The sequence below is a fragment of the Microcaecilia unicolor genome, chromosome 5 (assembly GCF_901765095.1).
Source record: "Microcaecilia unicolor chromosome 5, aMicUni1.1, whole genome shotgun sequence".
Classification (NCBI taxonomy): Eukaryota; Metazoa; Chordata; class Amphibia; order Gymnophiona; family Siphonopidae; genus Microcaecilia; species Microcaecilia unicolor.
This window is the reverse complement of record NC_044035.1, coordinates 184,512,924-184,527,390: the sequence shown is the minus strand read 5'-3', so window position 1 is coordinate 184,527,390 and position 14,467 is coordinate 184,512,924. Positions and strand designations below refer to the sequence as shown.

General features: G+C 43.9%; 1 protein-coding gene across 1 annotated transcript in view; it reads right to left on the bottom strand.

Moving 5' to 3' along the window:
- CARMIL2 (capping protein regulator and myosin 1 linker 2) overlaps nucleotides 1-14,467 on the bottom strand; it is a 591,305-nt gene that overhangs the window by 502,401 nt on the left and 74,437 nt on the right. Inside the window, 1 exon segment of the mRNA XM_030203654.1 lies at nucleotides 7,691-7,863. Within this exon segment, the coding sequence (XP_030059514.1) occupies nucleotides 7,691-7,863 (173 nt within the window).

The window sequence follows — 14,467 nt, the reverse complement described above, 5'->3', positions numbered from 1 at the left end:
GAGGTGGTTGTATGAGCTGTAACTGCAGATCAACAAGTATACAGTTCATTGGGAGCCTGTTTGGACTAAACACTACATTAAATTGCAATAAAGGGAGCGTATGTGCATATACTCCCTCATTCTATAAAACAGTACCTAAATTTAAGTGCCTTTTGCATTTTTTAATTTATAAAATACTGCCATCCATGCGGGTAAATGTATACTTGTGTGCGTAACTGGAAGTAATACACCTAACCACTATTCTATAAGTACACACTAAAATGGCTTAGTGTGTAATTGTTAGAGTCCTCTCATTGGGGAGAGGCATAGGCAGGGCATAGGTGTGGCCAACATTTTTCATGCATAACTTAGAGAATACTGTAATTCACGCGCATTTAGGGCTTCTTTTACGAAGCCGCGCTAGTGACTCCCATGCGGCAAATAAGAGCAAGCCCATAGGAATTTGCCGCACCAAGAATTGGTAGCGCGGCTTTGTAAAAGAGACCCTTAAGCACTAACATTTTACACAAACCATAAAGCTGTCACAAATGTGCAAGCCTAAATTTTGGTACGTTAATCCAGGTTCACATTAGAATTTAATAAGAACATTTACATGCATAAGTGTTCTTATAGAATAGAAATATGACACCTATAAGCCACTCTGTTAAAAAATTGAAATCGCCGGTAAAATACACCTGAGTACATTTACTCCTGCTCATGAGCAGGTGTAAAGGTATGCCTGTTTTGTACAAAGTACATGCCTGAATCACACTCTGCCCAGAACATACCTTCACCAAATACATGTACAAGTAAGTATAATCTTGCCGTCAAGCATACTTTTATGCATGAGGTAATTTTATAAGAGGTATTATACATGAGTATATCGGCATGTACTCATAGATATGATTTTATAAAATTATCTCATGAGCTAAATTTATAACAGGATGCCTATGTGAGAAGTCCAAAAAAGTATTTAAGCATATTTTATAAAGAAAACATATGCACCATGCACTTTTATAAAATAGGCACTCAGAATCAACCCTCAATAGCATTTAAATGCTGACACATTTGAGATACAAAGGGTGTCCATCCCAGAGAATGTGATGTACAATGAGTGAGACTGAAGACCAGAGAATGAAGTTTTCTAGGAGTGCATTCAGGGTATAAATTTAGAAAGATCTGCCTATTGTATTCCCTTGCAAGCATCTCCCCTCTCTCTTCTGCCCTCCCCCCAACAGTCTAGCATCTCCCCTCTGGCTCTTCTGCCCCCTTCCATTCTAGCATCTTCCCTCTTGTTCTTCTGCCCGGAGTCTAGCTTTTCTTCTCTCTCTCTTTCTTTCCCTCCTCCTGGTCTAACATCTCTCCATCTCTCCTTTCCCTATACCAATATGGTCAGCTCCTCTCAATCCTCCACCTCAGTCCATCAGGAGAGGACAGAGCAAGAGAGCAGACAGAAAGGTGTGGGGCAGCGGCCTGAGTGTGGAAGTGGTGACCCGGGTGCTTCAGTCCTGCCCCAGGCCTAGCTGTTTCTCTCAGCGGCCCTGTCTGCCGGATATTTTTAACAGAATGGTGCTCACGTACAAATCCTACTTGTAGATCCAATATGAGTGTCAGGAGTACTCAGTTGCGGCCCTACAATTAGGCCAACTGAGGTGGGGGCCTCAAGCAGCACTCTCCCCTTCCTTCCTCAACCCTTTTCCAACGTTTACCTTATTTTTTCTTTTCCAAAAGGTGGCAGCGGTAGTGGCAGTGATTCCCATAGGCTGCCCTGCCACCGCGGCGCACCGGCCTCTTCTCCCTATTGCACCATGCCTCTTGACATAACTTCCTGTCTCCTCGGAGGCGGGACACACTAGAGTGAAGAGGCCAGTGCCGGTGGCACCACAGCAGGGCAGCCTATGGGAATCGCTGCCACCTTTTGGAAAAGAATAAAATAAGCTGAATGCAGAGTTGTTTCCAAGATGGCGTACTGAACGCACGTACCTGTGTTTGCTCCGCGGAGTTGTTGCAGTGAGATGCTATTAGCGGTACCCTCGCCCCCTCGTTCGTGATGGGAAAGCGGAGGGGGAAGGTAAAGGAGCTTCCCTCGGCTCCTGGACCCGCTTCGACGCTGAAGCAGTCGATTCTGCAATTTCCGATGCTGCAACCGGGACCTCTGTGCACATCGACTCCTTCTACAGCTACTGACGTGTTGACGTCAGTTGGAAGCGGAGATGGGGCTTCCCTGAGCCCCGGGGAACGCAGGGCTCCACCACAGCCGGGGAGTGAGGTTTTCGCAGCAGCCCTACCAGAAACGGACACCGAAGGGGTGGATTCGCAGCTGTTAGAGGGGAGGACTGCAGCGAATCGGAGTGAGACCCAGGACCAAGCATTTTCGGCCGAATTGGCTTTAAAGGTATTGCCACAGGACATTGTCTCTAAACTCTCTCGTTCAGGGCCCCCACCTCATTCCCCTTTACCAACAGGTGGAATACGTAAACCCACTATTGTGATGCTTGAGTCACTGTGGGATATGGTATACAACACCCACTTCTCGATGCAAACTATGCTAAAAGAAAATTCAAATGATATTAAAACTCTTTCAGAAGCTGTTCTGATACAGGCACAAGTGGCTGCACAGCAGTCCGTTAAGATTGAGAAAGTGGATACCAAAATACAAGAAATGGGGACTTTGGAATCTGCTTTGATCAAAGATAATAACTTTTTGCACAAACGTTTGGAATATCTGGAGAATCAGGCACGAAGACTTAACCTTCGATTCCTTAATTTCCCCAAATCTCCGTTAATTTCTCCGATCGAGATGGTGAAAAAATATCTGATAGACATTCTAGGAATGGATAAAGACTCATTGCCCCCCATAACTCGGGCATATTACATCTGGAATACCGTGGGGACCTTGGGAGATCCCCCAAGGTGAGAGATGGGTGAAGAAATGAATCTTACTTCCTTCCTGGAAAGTTTGTTGGAAGTTATTACTCATAGGACGACTATGCTGGTCACTTTTGTGCTTGAGCCAGATCGGAACGCTGTATTAAGACTTTCTTTACAACACTTGGCTAGGCTTTTTATGGGTTCTAAGGTTAGAATTTATCCTGACCTCTCTAGGCCAACACAAATGAGGCGCAAGGCCTTTTTGGAACTGCGTCCCAGAGTCTAGGCCTTGAGAGCAAACTTTGTTTTACGTTTTCCTTGTATATGTCAAGTAATGCTTGAGGGTAAACAATTTCAATTTATGGACCCTAAACAGCTTAAAGATTTTTTGGAAGCTAGAGTTAAAGTGATAGTGGCATGCCCTCCCACATAGTAGGCTGGAGTTTGAGCACAGAAATGGTAAATGTGTGTTAATTTCTAATTTTGCTTATCTTTCTTTTTCTTTTTCTTGGTAACGTTTTCTTTTTAATGGTGGACAGAAAATAATGTTTGTATCATTTCCTTACGCTTTTTGCGTTAATAAATGTTTTCTTTTGAATGGATGATAGATTGCTAAGTCACATTGGTTTGTGAATTATTGAAATATTAATAAAGATTAAAAAAAAAAAATAAGCTGAATGCAGGCAAGAGGTTTGAGGAGGAATGGCGGAGATGACAGACTAGGCGAGGGCGGCATCTCATCACTGCCTCGGGCAGCTGATTTCCTTGGGCTGCCCCTGGGGGTACCTGTGCCAATAAATTTGATAACCCTGTGGCAAGCAATTTCATTTCATAGCAGATCAGTGAAATAGAAGGTGCTTGGCAAGATCCCCAGAACAGTAAAACAGATTTTATGGTGCAGAGTCCTAGAAATATGCAGTGGATTTTCCCAAGTCCATCTTAAATTTTTATGGACTTTTCTTTTAGGAAATTATTCAAACCTTTTCTAGACCCTGCTAAGCTAACTGCTTTTACCACATTCTCTGGCAAAGAATTTGAGTTTAGTTACATGTTGGGTGAAGAAATATTTTCTCCGATTTGTTTAAAATTTATTACTTAGCTTCATGAAAACGGTAACGGAATTCAAGCATGCGTGGGATAAATATAAAGGAATCCTGTTTAGAAGGAATGGATCCTCGGGAGCTTAACCGAGATTGGGTGGCAAGAGCCGGTAGTGGGAGGCGGGGATAGTGCTGGGCAGACTTATACGGTCTGTGCCAGAGCCGGTGGTGGGAGGCGGGACTGGTGGTTGGGAGGCGGGGATAATGCTGGGCAAACTTATACGGTCTGTGCCAGAGCCGGTGGTGGGAGGCGGGGCTGGAGGTTGGGGGGGTGAGGATAGTGCTGGGCAGACTTATATGATCTGTGCCCTTGAAAAAGACAGGTACAAATCAAGGTAAGGTATACACAAAATGTGGCACATATGAGTTATCTTGTTGGGCAGACTGGATGGACCGTGCAGGTCTTTTTCTGCCGTCATCTACTATGTTACTATGTTCTGGTAACAAGGGTTCTTTCCCCAGTTTATGAAAAACTATTATCTGCGCTGACCTTATGGATGTGGGCATACACCGATCAGACTATTGTTCACGTTATTTTTATTTCAAAATTTGATACGCTGCTTTAGTTAACCAAAGGGCAAAGTGGTGTACAACATTAACAATTTCAAATAAAATAAGAATGGACAAGAACAACAAATTATGACAGGAAAGAGCAGATACATGCATATAACAACATACATAATTGCTATTAAAGGGAAATGGCACTTGATATACTGCCTTTCTGTGGTTTTTGCAACTACATTCAAGGTGGTTTACATAGCATTTACAGGTGGGTACTTATTTATAACTGGGGCAATGGAGGTTTAGGTGACTTCCCACAGTCACAAGAAGCTGCGGTGAGAATTGAACTCAGTTCCCTAGGATCAAGGTCTACTGCACTAACCACTAGGCCACTCCTCCACTCTAGACATAGCAGTACGGGTTTTTGCTATATCAGTTACCAGCAGTTTATAAAATTTGGCCCTGTATCCATCTGATCCAGGTACCTCTTACAGTGCATTTTTGTGGATGGCCCAAACAATTTAATCTTCCCCAATAACACGACCCAGTTTAACAGTCTGTGATGGTGCAAGATATGGCAAGTCCACACTCTGGAGGTATATGTCAGGGTCTAACCCTGTTTGAATATTAGGAATATTCAATATTCAGGAATAACGGGGGGTGGACTGAGGGGTTGTTTTTAGTGATTAAATTTATTTATCATAAACATTATAATTATTTTATGCTTTGTGATCTGAAATAAACAGAATATCAAAAATAAATAAATGAAGATGAATTAACTGACTCTTTCACTTTAAATTACTGTCAACAGAAAACCTGAGATGCAGAATACAGCAGTACTACCATTGTTGCACTGTCTTGAATGTGACCAGAATAATGTTACTTCATTCTGCATATCATTAGTTTTGTACTTTCCGTGTTAAAAACCAAAATAATAACAATGTTACAACTGCCTGATCACATTATCAAGCCAGTTTTAACATGGTTTAATACATAGACTCTAAAGAGGAGTATCAGTTGTAGGAAGAGTCAAGCAAGTCCCCATTACAAGAGTACCCTACCCCACCCCAACTCTTAACTTGTATGGATGGCTTTTATCTTTCCTATATGAATATTGTAGTTCCTTTTTGTCTCTTCCAATTTTTTATGTAAACCACTTTGATCTGCTAAGTTAGTGAAGGCGGTACAGCAAATGCTAAATAAATTAAACTATACTCTGGTGAGATCCTCACCTTGAATACCATGTTCATTTCTGGAGACCACATCTATGTAAGAATATTGCCAAGATAAAGGGGGTTTAAAGAATGGTCATCAACAATGTAAGCCATCCATATAGAAAATGAAGCAGCTGAAGATGTACGCTCTAGAGGAGGGAGAGATTTATTTATTTATTAGTGTTTATTTTCAGCTCTATCTTCAAATTCTAGGCGGATTACAAAACACATACATAATAAATGGTATCAAATTCAGATATGGTAATATTCAAGTATCAAGTAGGGTTCAATGAAGTATCTTAAAATTGTTCTCTAGAATGAAAAGTTAAAGGACAGAGAACAAAGGGGCATCATAAGGGTAATTCTATAATTACGTGCTAACAGTTATGTACCAATTATGCATGTAAATCATTAGAATATTAGCATATATGCACTCACATGTAAAGACAGGCGTGCAAATGCCAAAATTTTGCCCAAGCACTATTCTGTAAATGCACGCATATCTTACATAGCATGTATTTTACAGGTAGGTGAACACATAGGCAGAATCTGGAGGGAGCATGGGTGAGACTCAAACATGTAACTTAAAGAATACTGTATATTATATGTGTATCACTGGAACTTAAGCGCACACGCCAGCTACCTGGTTAGTGTGTGTGCTTTTGCCTAACTAATAGGTGCACATTTTCGCTGTTATGGTAGCATTCATTTATGGAAAATAGGCACCTATGTTCCTTTATAGAATGAGCTCCTATTTGTAGGTGCCCAGTTGTAGAATTACGCTCCCCAAAATACTCTGCCATTGCAAAAAGAACAATCTGGGGTTGTGTTCCAGAAAAGGGTGCCAATCAAAGTGTAACACTAGGAAATCTATTCAGAGAGTCTGATCCAATAGTCTTTGAGTATGAGCTTTTGGAGGGAAGTATAAAACCCTAAGTTAACAGAGGAGCCTTCTCTTCTTCCTCCAGAAGGGTTCCAGCTAAGAAGGATGGAGAGGCCCACCAGAGCCTTAGCTCCCTGCCCTAGGGACTAAGTGAAGGTAAAGTAGGAATAAAAGCACAGGGGCTGCCAGTCTGTCCCCTGGAGCTATAAGGAGCAAAGCCAAGTGATCCCACCTGACCTGAACTGTTCAGGAAGGTCAGTCTGATCCACAGCTGTCTCTCTGAGGAGCGAGTGCCCTAAGGCAGAAGGTCTGGGTATGAGGAGACTGGCACCTAAACCTTAGAAAGACAGGGCAAGGTTTTAAGCATCTGACAAATGTTAAGTCCCAGTCAGGGAAGGAATTGAAAACCAAAAGCAGTAGAACCAGTGAGTGACAACCCCCTCAAGTGTCAGGGGATAGTTCATCCACCCAGGGCTTATGCTTAACCTGTTCATATGGCAAGATTACAGTATTCAAGGAACACTATTAACAGCTACGGGATATTTAAATGAAATACCACTGGGATAACAGCAGTGCGAACGGATGCAGGGGCAATGTATATGTGTATTTTATAAATATACATCATCAATACTAGTAACACCTACTGGAGAGTTAGATGAAACACCACTAGGATAAAAGCACAGAAATCCTGTCACCACTCAACTAAGAGTGCCTTTGTAAAATAGGCTTAATATAGATACCTTTTTAGACTTCTCACGTAGGGATCTTGTTGGAAAATATACCTTGGTGACACAGTAGATGAGAATCAAGGAGAACATGTGACAGCACAGTATGCAGTATGGACCAAATGATTCTTTTCTGCTGATACCTTCTATGATTATATCTCTCATCTCATTCATTTCTCATTATCTGCCTCCACCACTTCTCCCTTATTTCACCCTCATCTTCTCCCTTTTTCCTCACCTGCCCCTCTCACTTCTCAATTGCTTTTCCTGTTCCTCCATCTCTCTCACCCTTCCTTTCCTATACCTCTGTTTCCTCTTTCCTTCTTCTTGATGTTTCAGACTTCATCTGGGAATTGTTCTAGAGGTGGACTCACCAACCTCTCTACAGAAAAGGGTAGATAACACTTTCTATGGTACCTGAGATTGGTGCCAATTTGTAAGGCTTTGGCCAGCATCTTAGCTCCTGTATCTCCCATCGCATTGCCACTGACATCAATTTTGGTGAGGCTGGTATTACTGCCAAGGGCATTGAGGAGAACCGTGGTTCCTGATTTCAGTCGTGATTCTGACACTGACAGTGACTGAAGAGGCTAAAACAAAACAAAATGAATTAGTCACCAGTAACATCAGTTGTCTTATGCTTGTTTTTCCTTCCCAGGTCTATCACTGTTTGGGTCTGTGGCATGTCCTATCACATGTGCTATGGGAAGCCTTGACAACTAAAATTACTAAAGTGTTAGGTGTTCACCTGCTTCTGTAACTGCAACCTGTCCAGCTCATGAATGCACTTTCACGCTCAGCATCATAGCTATGGACCACCAAATTGAACTGGTTGGTCCCCATTAGATGATGGAAATTAAGGGACAGCAGTAGTTCTTAGGTTCTTTGGAGAATTAGAATTACAAGTTTACAAGTAGTTACCTTCATGCAAATCTTTTGCACAGATCCTCCATTGCTTCAGTAATATTACACCCAAAGTCTTGTGAAATAGAGAGTATCTTAGCATAACAGCATCCAGGAAATCAATTATGGAGTAATCCTTACAGGATGTAGAAGGCGTATAAAATAATGGGCAAAGATTTTATATGGGGATAAAAGTAGTGCATTCTAAATGTGATCCTTTTTAAAGATGAATGCATTTTAGCTACATTTCCTTTACTATACATCTAGACAGAACATCTCCATCCAAAAGCCAAATCTGATCATGTGTCTCCAATGTTGATTGATCTATACTGGCTCCCAGTGAAAATACGAATAGCTTTCAAAATATGATGTCTTGCTTAAAAAATTTATAGAGCGTCACTGTCCAACTTATCTGACATTATTAATTACTTTGGGGCCTTTTTACAATGCCGTGGTACAGCTACCGCAGGGTTGATGTGCACCAATCCAGCACTACTGCCAGCCCACCATGAGAGCTGGTGGTAATTCCGCTCTCGTCATGCACTATTTCTGGTGTGAACAGAAATATTTTTTAGTTTTACTGCCGGGTTAGAGCAGGAGCCCTTAAAGCCTCCTAAATAGGATGTGGTAAGGGTTCCCCCAGGAAATGGTCACACGGCAAATTTGTACTTGCTGCACAGCCATGTCCTTTTTCCTAAAAAAAACCCCAGCTGTAGGTGCCGATGCCACCAGAGGGCCCCTTTTACTGCAGCTTTGTAAAAGGGCCTCCTTAGTGATCAACAAACTTGTATGTATCTCATGTTACAAATCTCCTCCTTTAGCGGTGTTAAATTGAAAAGTTTTTAGGAGAAGTCTATTAACTTTCAAATAACAAAACTTTGGAATATACTCCCAGAAGAAGTTAGATTATTTTTTTCTTATATTCATTTTCGTAAAGAATTGAAATCATATTTGTTTTCAAAATGTTTGTTATGAAATTACAGCACTTTTGCTTGAATTATAATTATTTATCATTGGAGGTCTGGACTGATGTCCTTTTCTTGTAGTTGTTAACCCGCTCTGAACCTAAACTTAGGGATAGAAGTGGGCTATAAGTATCCATCAGCAGCAGCAGCATCACTCATCAAGTAGCCTTGAGAAAACCCAAGTTCCTTTCACTCAAGTTTCTATATTATGTTCTCAGGAACAGGTATGTTGAAAAAGTGTAAATCAGCACTCGGGACAAAGCTATATAAAGAAATATTATACAGCATATGATGGGTACAAATTTCCTTTCAGTGAAGAAAAGTTATGTCGGTATATTTTGCAGAGACAAGGTGTTGTACCTTTCGCATGCTGGCCCATGAATGAAACTTCCACCTGATCTCAGGCTATCTTCAGACACAGACATGTTCAAGAATCAGGTGAAAACATGTTTTTTTTGCTTAAGTTTGATGATGGTATTCTCAGTTAAGTGTCCTGACAGGAAGCATTCAACACCTTTAAGATACTATTTTCATTTGTCATCCTTCAGTAGTCTCTATGGTGTTCATCTCAAGAAGAGAAGTGGGAACTAAGACCACGGGTTCCAGAGACTGGAGCACAGCTTCTGTAAGGCATTTAGTCTTATTAAGCAGCGCAAACAATCAACGGTCTTTTTAAAGACCATCTTCATTTCTCACTGCGGTTCTTATGACTTTTTTTATTTTATTTATAAGAATTTAAATTTACAAGCAATAAAATAACTTGCCAGAAATACAAAGAAAGTAATACACAAGAATTATTTCAATCAGGTAATTCTATACTCTTCTTTGGACCACAAAATAGGGAGAGTGAAACAAGACAAGGAGATCAATTCAGTGGCGTTCCTAGGGGGGCTGACACCCGGGGCGGATCGCCGATGCGCCCCGCCCCCCGGGTGCAGCACAACCCCCCCCCCCCCCCCCGGTGAAAGGACACCCCCTGGTGAAAGAACTCCCCCCGGGTGCACGCCTCTGGGGGGGGGGGAGGTGCCGCGCGCCTGTCTGCTTCGTTCGTTTCCATGCTCCCTCTGCCCCGGAACAGGAAGTAACCTGTTCCGGGGCAGAGGGAGCACAGAACGAACGTAGCGGACAGGCACGCGGCACCCCCCCCCAGCGGCGTGCACCCGGGGCGGACCGCCCCCCCCTTAGTACGCCACTGGATCAATTAAACAACAGTAAACAGAAAAAACATGGTATTAACCTGATTATCCCCAGTTATTATTTATCTGAATCATTATTCCACATTGATCATCTGGATGGCTTCTTCAAACCCAAAATGGTGTATATTCAATTTCTTTTTTTAATGACTTCACCTTTTGATGTTTTTATTCTGAACTTGCACACAGACTCCTGATGCAAGCCTTCTGGCTGAAACACAACATTGTATTGAGTCGTTTCCGATTTTCAATAAACCTTGTTTTAACTCAAGACATTGTCCAGCTCATAATCGAAAAAGAAAAACACCCATATTTCGACCCAAATCGGGAGATGGGCGTTTTTCTTGCAAAGGCGCCCAAATCGGTATAATCGAAAGCCGATTTTGGGCGTTTCCAACTGCACTCCATCGCAGAAATGAATAAAGTTGATGGGGGCGTGTCGGAGGCGTGGTTATCAGCTGAGGAGAGATGGGCGTCTTTAGCTGATAATCGAAAAAAAAAGGCGTTTTGACCGCGATTTTGCGTCACTTTTTTTTTCTCATGAACAAGTCTCAAAAAAGTGCTGCCAACTGCCCAGATGACCACTGGAGGGAATCGGGGATGACCTCCCCAGACTCCCCCAGTGGTCACTAACCCCCTCCCACCAAAAAAAACCCCACTTTAAAAACGTTTTTTCCAGCCTGTATGCCAGCCTCAAATGCCGTACCCACCCCCATGACAGCAGAATGTGTTCGATCCTGTCACAGCCTTTCCCTGGGTCAGATGTGGCTCTCGGGTGCAGTACAGGGTCACATCAGCATTGCATTGTGGTGGGTGTAGGGTATTGTGTTAGCTTGTGTTACAGTCTCACGATGTTGGTAGTTGGTAAGCTCTTCTCCCATGGTGCTTTTCCCCCTGCCTACTGGGTCAGAGTGTGCTCTGTTGTGTTTCCTGTTGTAGTCCATGCGGTAGTGGCCATTTTTGTAAGCCAGTTTTAGTTCCCTTTCCTGTGTTAGCAACATTAGAGAACTTAGTTATTACCTTGAATGTTGCTGAAAGAGGGCATTTGTGAGAGTGCAGGTGAAAGGGGATCCGGGAAGGCACGAAGAAAGGGGGTACAGGGAGCCGGGGAATCCCAACGGGGCAGATTTCATGTGCACAACACCCACATTCAGAAAGCTGGGCTACCGGAGGCAGAGAGGTTGGCTGGGTTAAGGAAGAAGGGGAGGAACTACCAACCCCAGAATCCTTCTCTTCCCCACCCGGCTGTGCAAGTTAGGGGAGGAGATAGAAGATTGGGAAATGGTCTCTGAGGAAGGTGATGAGGGCCAGCTGGAGAGATTGGGGGCAGGGGAAGTTGAAGAGGAGGATAAAATGGAGATTACTGAACGACTAGGGGAGGAACAGATGGAGATTGGAGCCCTGGCTCAAACCCAAAAAGCTGCTGTAAGCGGGTGGCTAGCTGTACCTTGGAGAGACTGGTGGAAGACCGGAGGAGAGAGGCTGAGGTACTGGGGGAAATCTCTACTAAAGAGGAAACAGGTGCAGCCTGTGGGAGAGAAAGAGAGCTGGGCACAATTGAAACCCCAGCCTGAACCAGGTGGGAATAAAGCTGTGTAACCATGCTGTAGGAAGGTGCAAGAAAGACTGTGTAAACTGTTTCATACTAAAAAGGCCTGGGCTGCAACCTACCAAGCTATTTGGTTTTTCCCTCTGATAATGTACTGTTCCCTAAGTGAAGTAATCTGAGCTAAAGTGAAGTGAAGTTATATGGACTGTTTTTGAACCTGAATTTGACTGTGTTGAACCTGAATTGTGCTCTGGGCTGCTAGCCTAAACAACTTGGAGTGAAGGGTGTTTTGTTGATTTGAAGCAAGAAAATAAAAGCTCTTACTTATAAACATTGAGCTTTGAATGTGCCTCTGTGAAAGGAACGGAGGGAGGAGGAAGTCCTGGAAGTTCACAGGGCCTGGAGCCAAAGCTCAGAGGAATCAGATTGCTGTAAAATGAAGGCAACAGTCGTGTGGAGGAAGAGACAGCTAAGCAGGGTTGAGCCTGGCTGGGTCCTGGATGGGCGACCCAGCTACACATTGTACAGCATTCCGCCAGCTCTGACCTACTGCTAATCTCAGTACCAGGGAGACTTGTTGCCAGTGGGGCACAACCTCTGATTGGCAGTTAACTGTGAGTAAACGTGGTTATTCCAAAAAAGGACGTTTTCGGAGAGATTAGTCTTCAGGTGTCAACTGCTGTGCCAATGTTATACAGCAGCAACAAGTCCTAGAGGCCTGCGTGTATGCAGGTCCCTGGAGCACTTTTAGTGGGTACCGCAGTGCACTTCAGCCAGGTGGCCCCAGGCTCATCCCCCCCCCCTCCCTGTAACACTTGTGCTGGTAAATGGGAGGCCTCCAAAACCCACTGTACCCATATGTAGGTGCCCCCTTCACTCCTAAGAGCTATGGTAGTGTTGTACATTTGTGGGTAGTGGGTTTTGGGGGAGGAGGGTTGGGGGGTTGGGGGCTCAGCACCCGTGGTAAGGGAGCTATGCATGTGGGAGCTTTTTCTGAAGTCCACCGCACTGACCTAGGGTGCCCAGTTGGTGTCCTGGCATATCAGGAGGGCCAGTGTACTACGAATCCTGGCCCCTCCCACGACCAAATGGCTCAGATTAGGACGTTTTTGAGCTGGGCGTTTTTAGTTTCCATTATCACTAAAATACAGTTCAGCCCGCCCTTCACGGACCCATTCTCAGAGATAAACGCCCATGGAGATAGGCGTTTGCGTTCGATTATGCCCCTTCACGTGCTCCAGTCTCTGGAACCTGTGATCTTAGTTCCCACTTTTCTTCTCTTCTTGAGTTACTCTATGGGATCTTTTGAGTTCTCCACACACTTGGATTCTCTTTAGATATTGTTGATCTCAGCCATGGTTGTTCAGAAGTGTTTTGTTTGTTAGACTTCTTTATGCTTTTAGCTCTATGTTTTTACTTTTCTGCTATATTATGAATGCACTTTTGTGATTCACGAACCCTAGATGAACTATAAATCCTTTAAAAAATGTATGCATATTTGATGCCACTGACTAACCTGACGACCTTTCACTTATGCTCTTGTGTTGCACACTAGTTTGTTATATGGCTAGCACCATTCTACAGTGTAAGCTCTCTGAGCAGGGCCTGTCCTTTTATGTTAAATTGTACAGCGCTGCGTAACCCTAGTAGCGCTTTAGAAATGTTTAGTACTAGTCCCTCATTGTCAGGAGTGAAAGATTAGCCTAATGGTTAGTGCAGTGGGCTGTGATCCTGGGGAACTAGACTTGATTCCCACTGCAGCTCCTTGTGACCCCCAGCAAGTCACTTAACCCTCCATTGCCCCAGGTACAAAAAACACCTTAGACTGTGAACCCACTAGGGACAGAAAATGTACCTGCATATCATGTGCACAGTGCTACATAGGTCTAGTAGTGCTACAGAAAGAAATGATAAGTAGTAGTACTGTTTATTTTCACAGGGGTCTAGAAAGTTGCTTGGACAGAGCTATTCATCCTCACTGCCCTACATCTGACACAGCTGCTCAAGACCATACAAACAGAGGAATAGCCAGATTCAGTATTTTGGATGGGCCCTTCCCCGCGCACGTGCCCACTCCCCTTCCAACCACAAATATTTTCCCGGAGATATTTTTTATGAACATAAGAGGTTTTTTTCACCTACCCCATATTTTCTCCCTCTCCTCTACGGCGTCCCAGCATCTACGCTTCCGTCTCTGAACTCCATCCCTCTCTGATGTCAGTACAGGCGTCCTCGGTGCCTGCAGCAATTCATTCTCGATGCTTACAATGGCCCTACAGGCTTCCATCTGCTGTGTCCCGCCCTCGCTGACATCATTGCCTGATTCCTTTCTCGTGGAACACGGCAGATGGAAGCTTGTGGGACTGGCGCATGAATGAATCGCTGCAGGCGCTGAGGACACCTGCACCAATACCAGGGAGGGAAGGGGTTCAGAGACCGGCGTGCAGATGCCGTGACGCCATGGAGGAGAGGGGGGAAAGAGAGCAGTGTGGTGCTGCAGCTGGGTGGGCCTGAGCAAAGATTGAGTGAGCCTGTGCCCACCCAGGCCCACCTGTAGCTACACTACTGCATAGAAAGCTTTAGT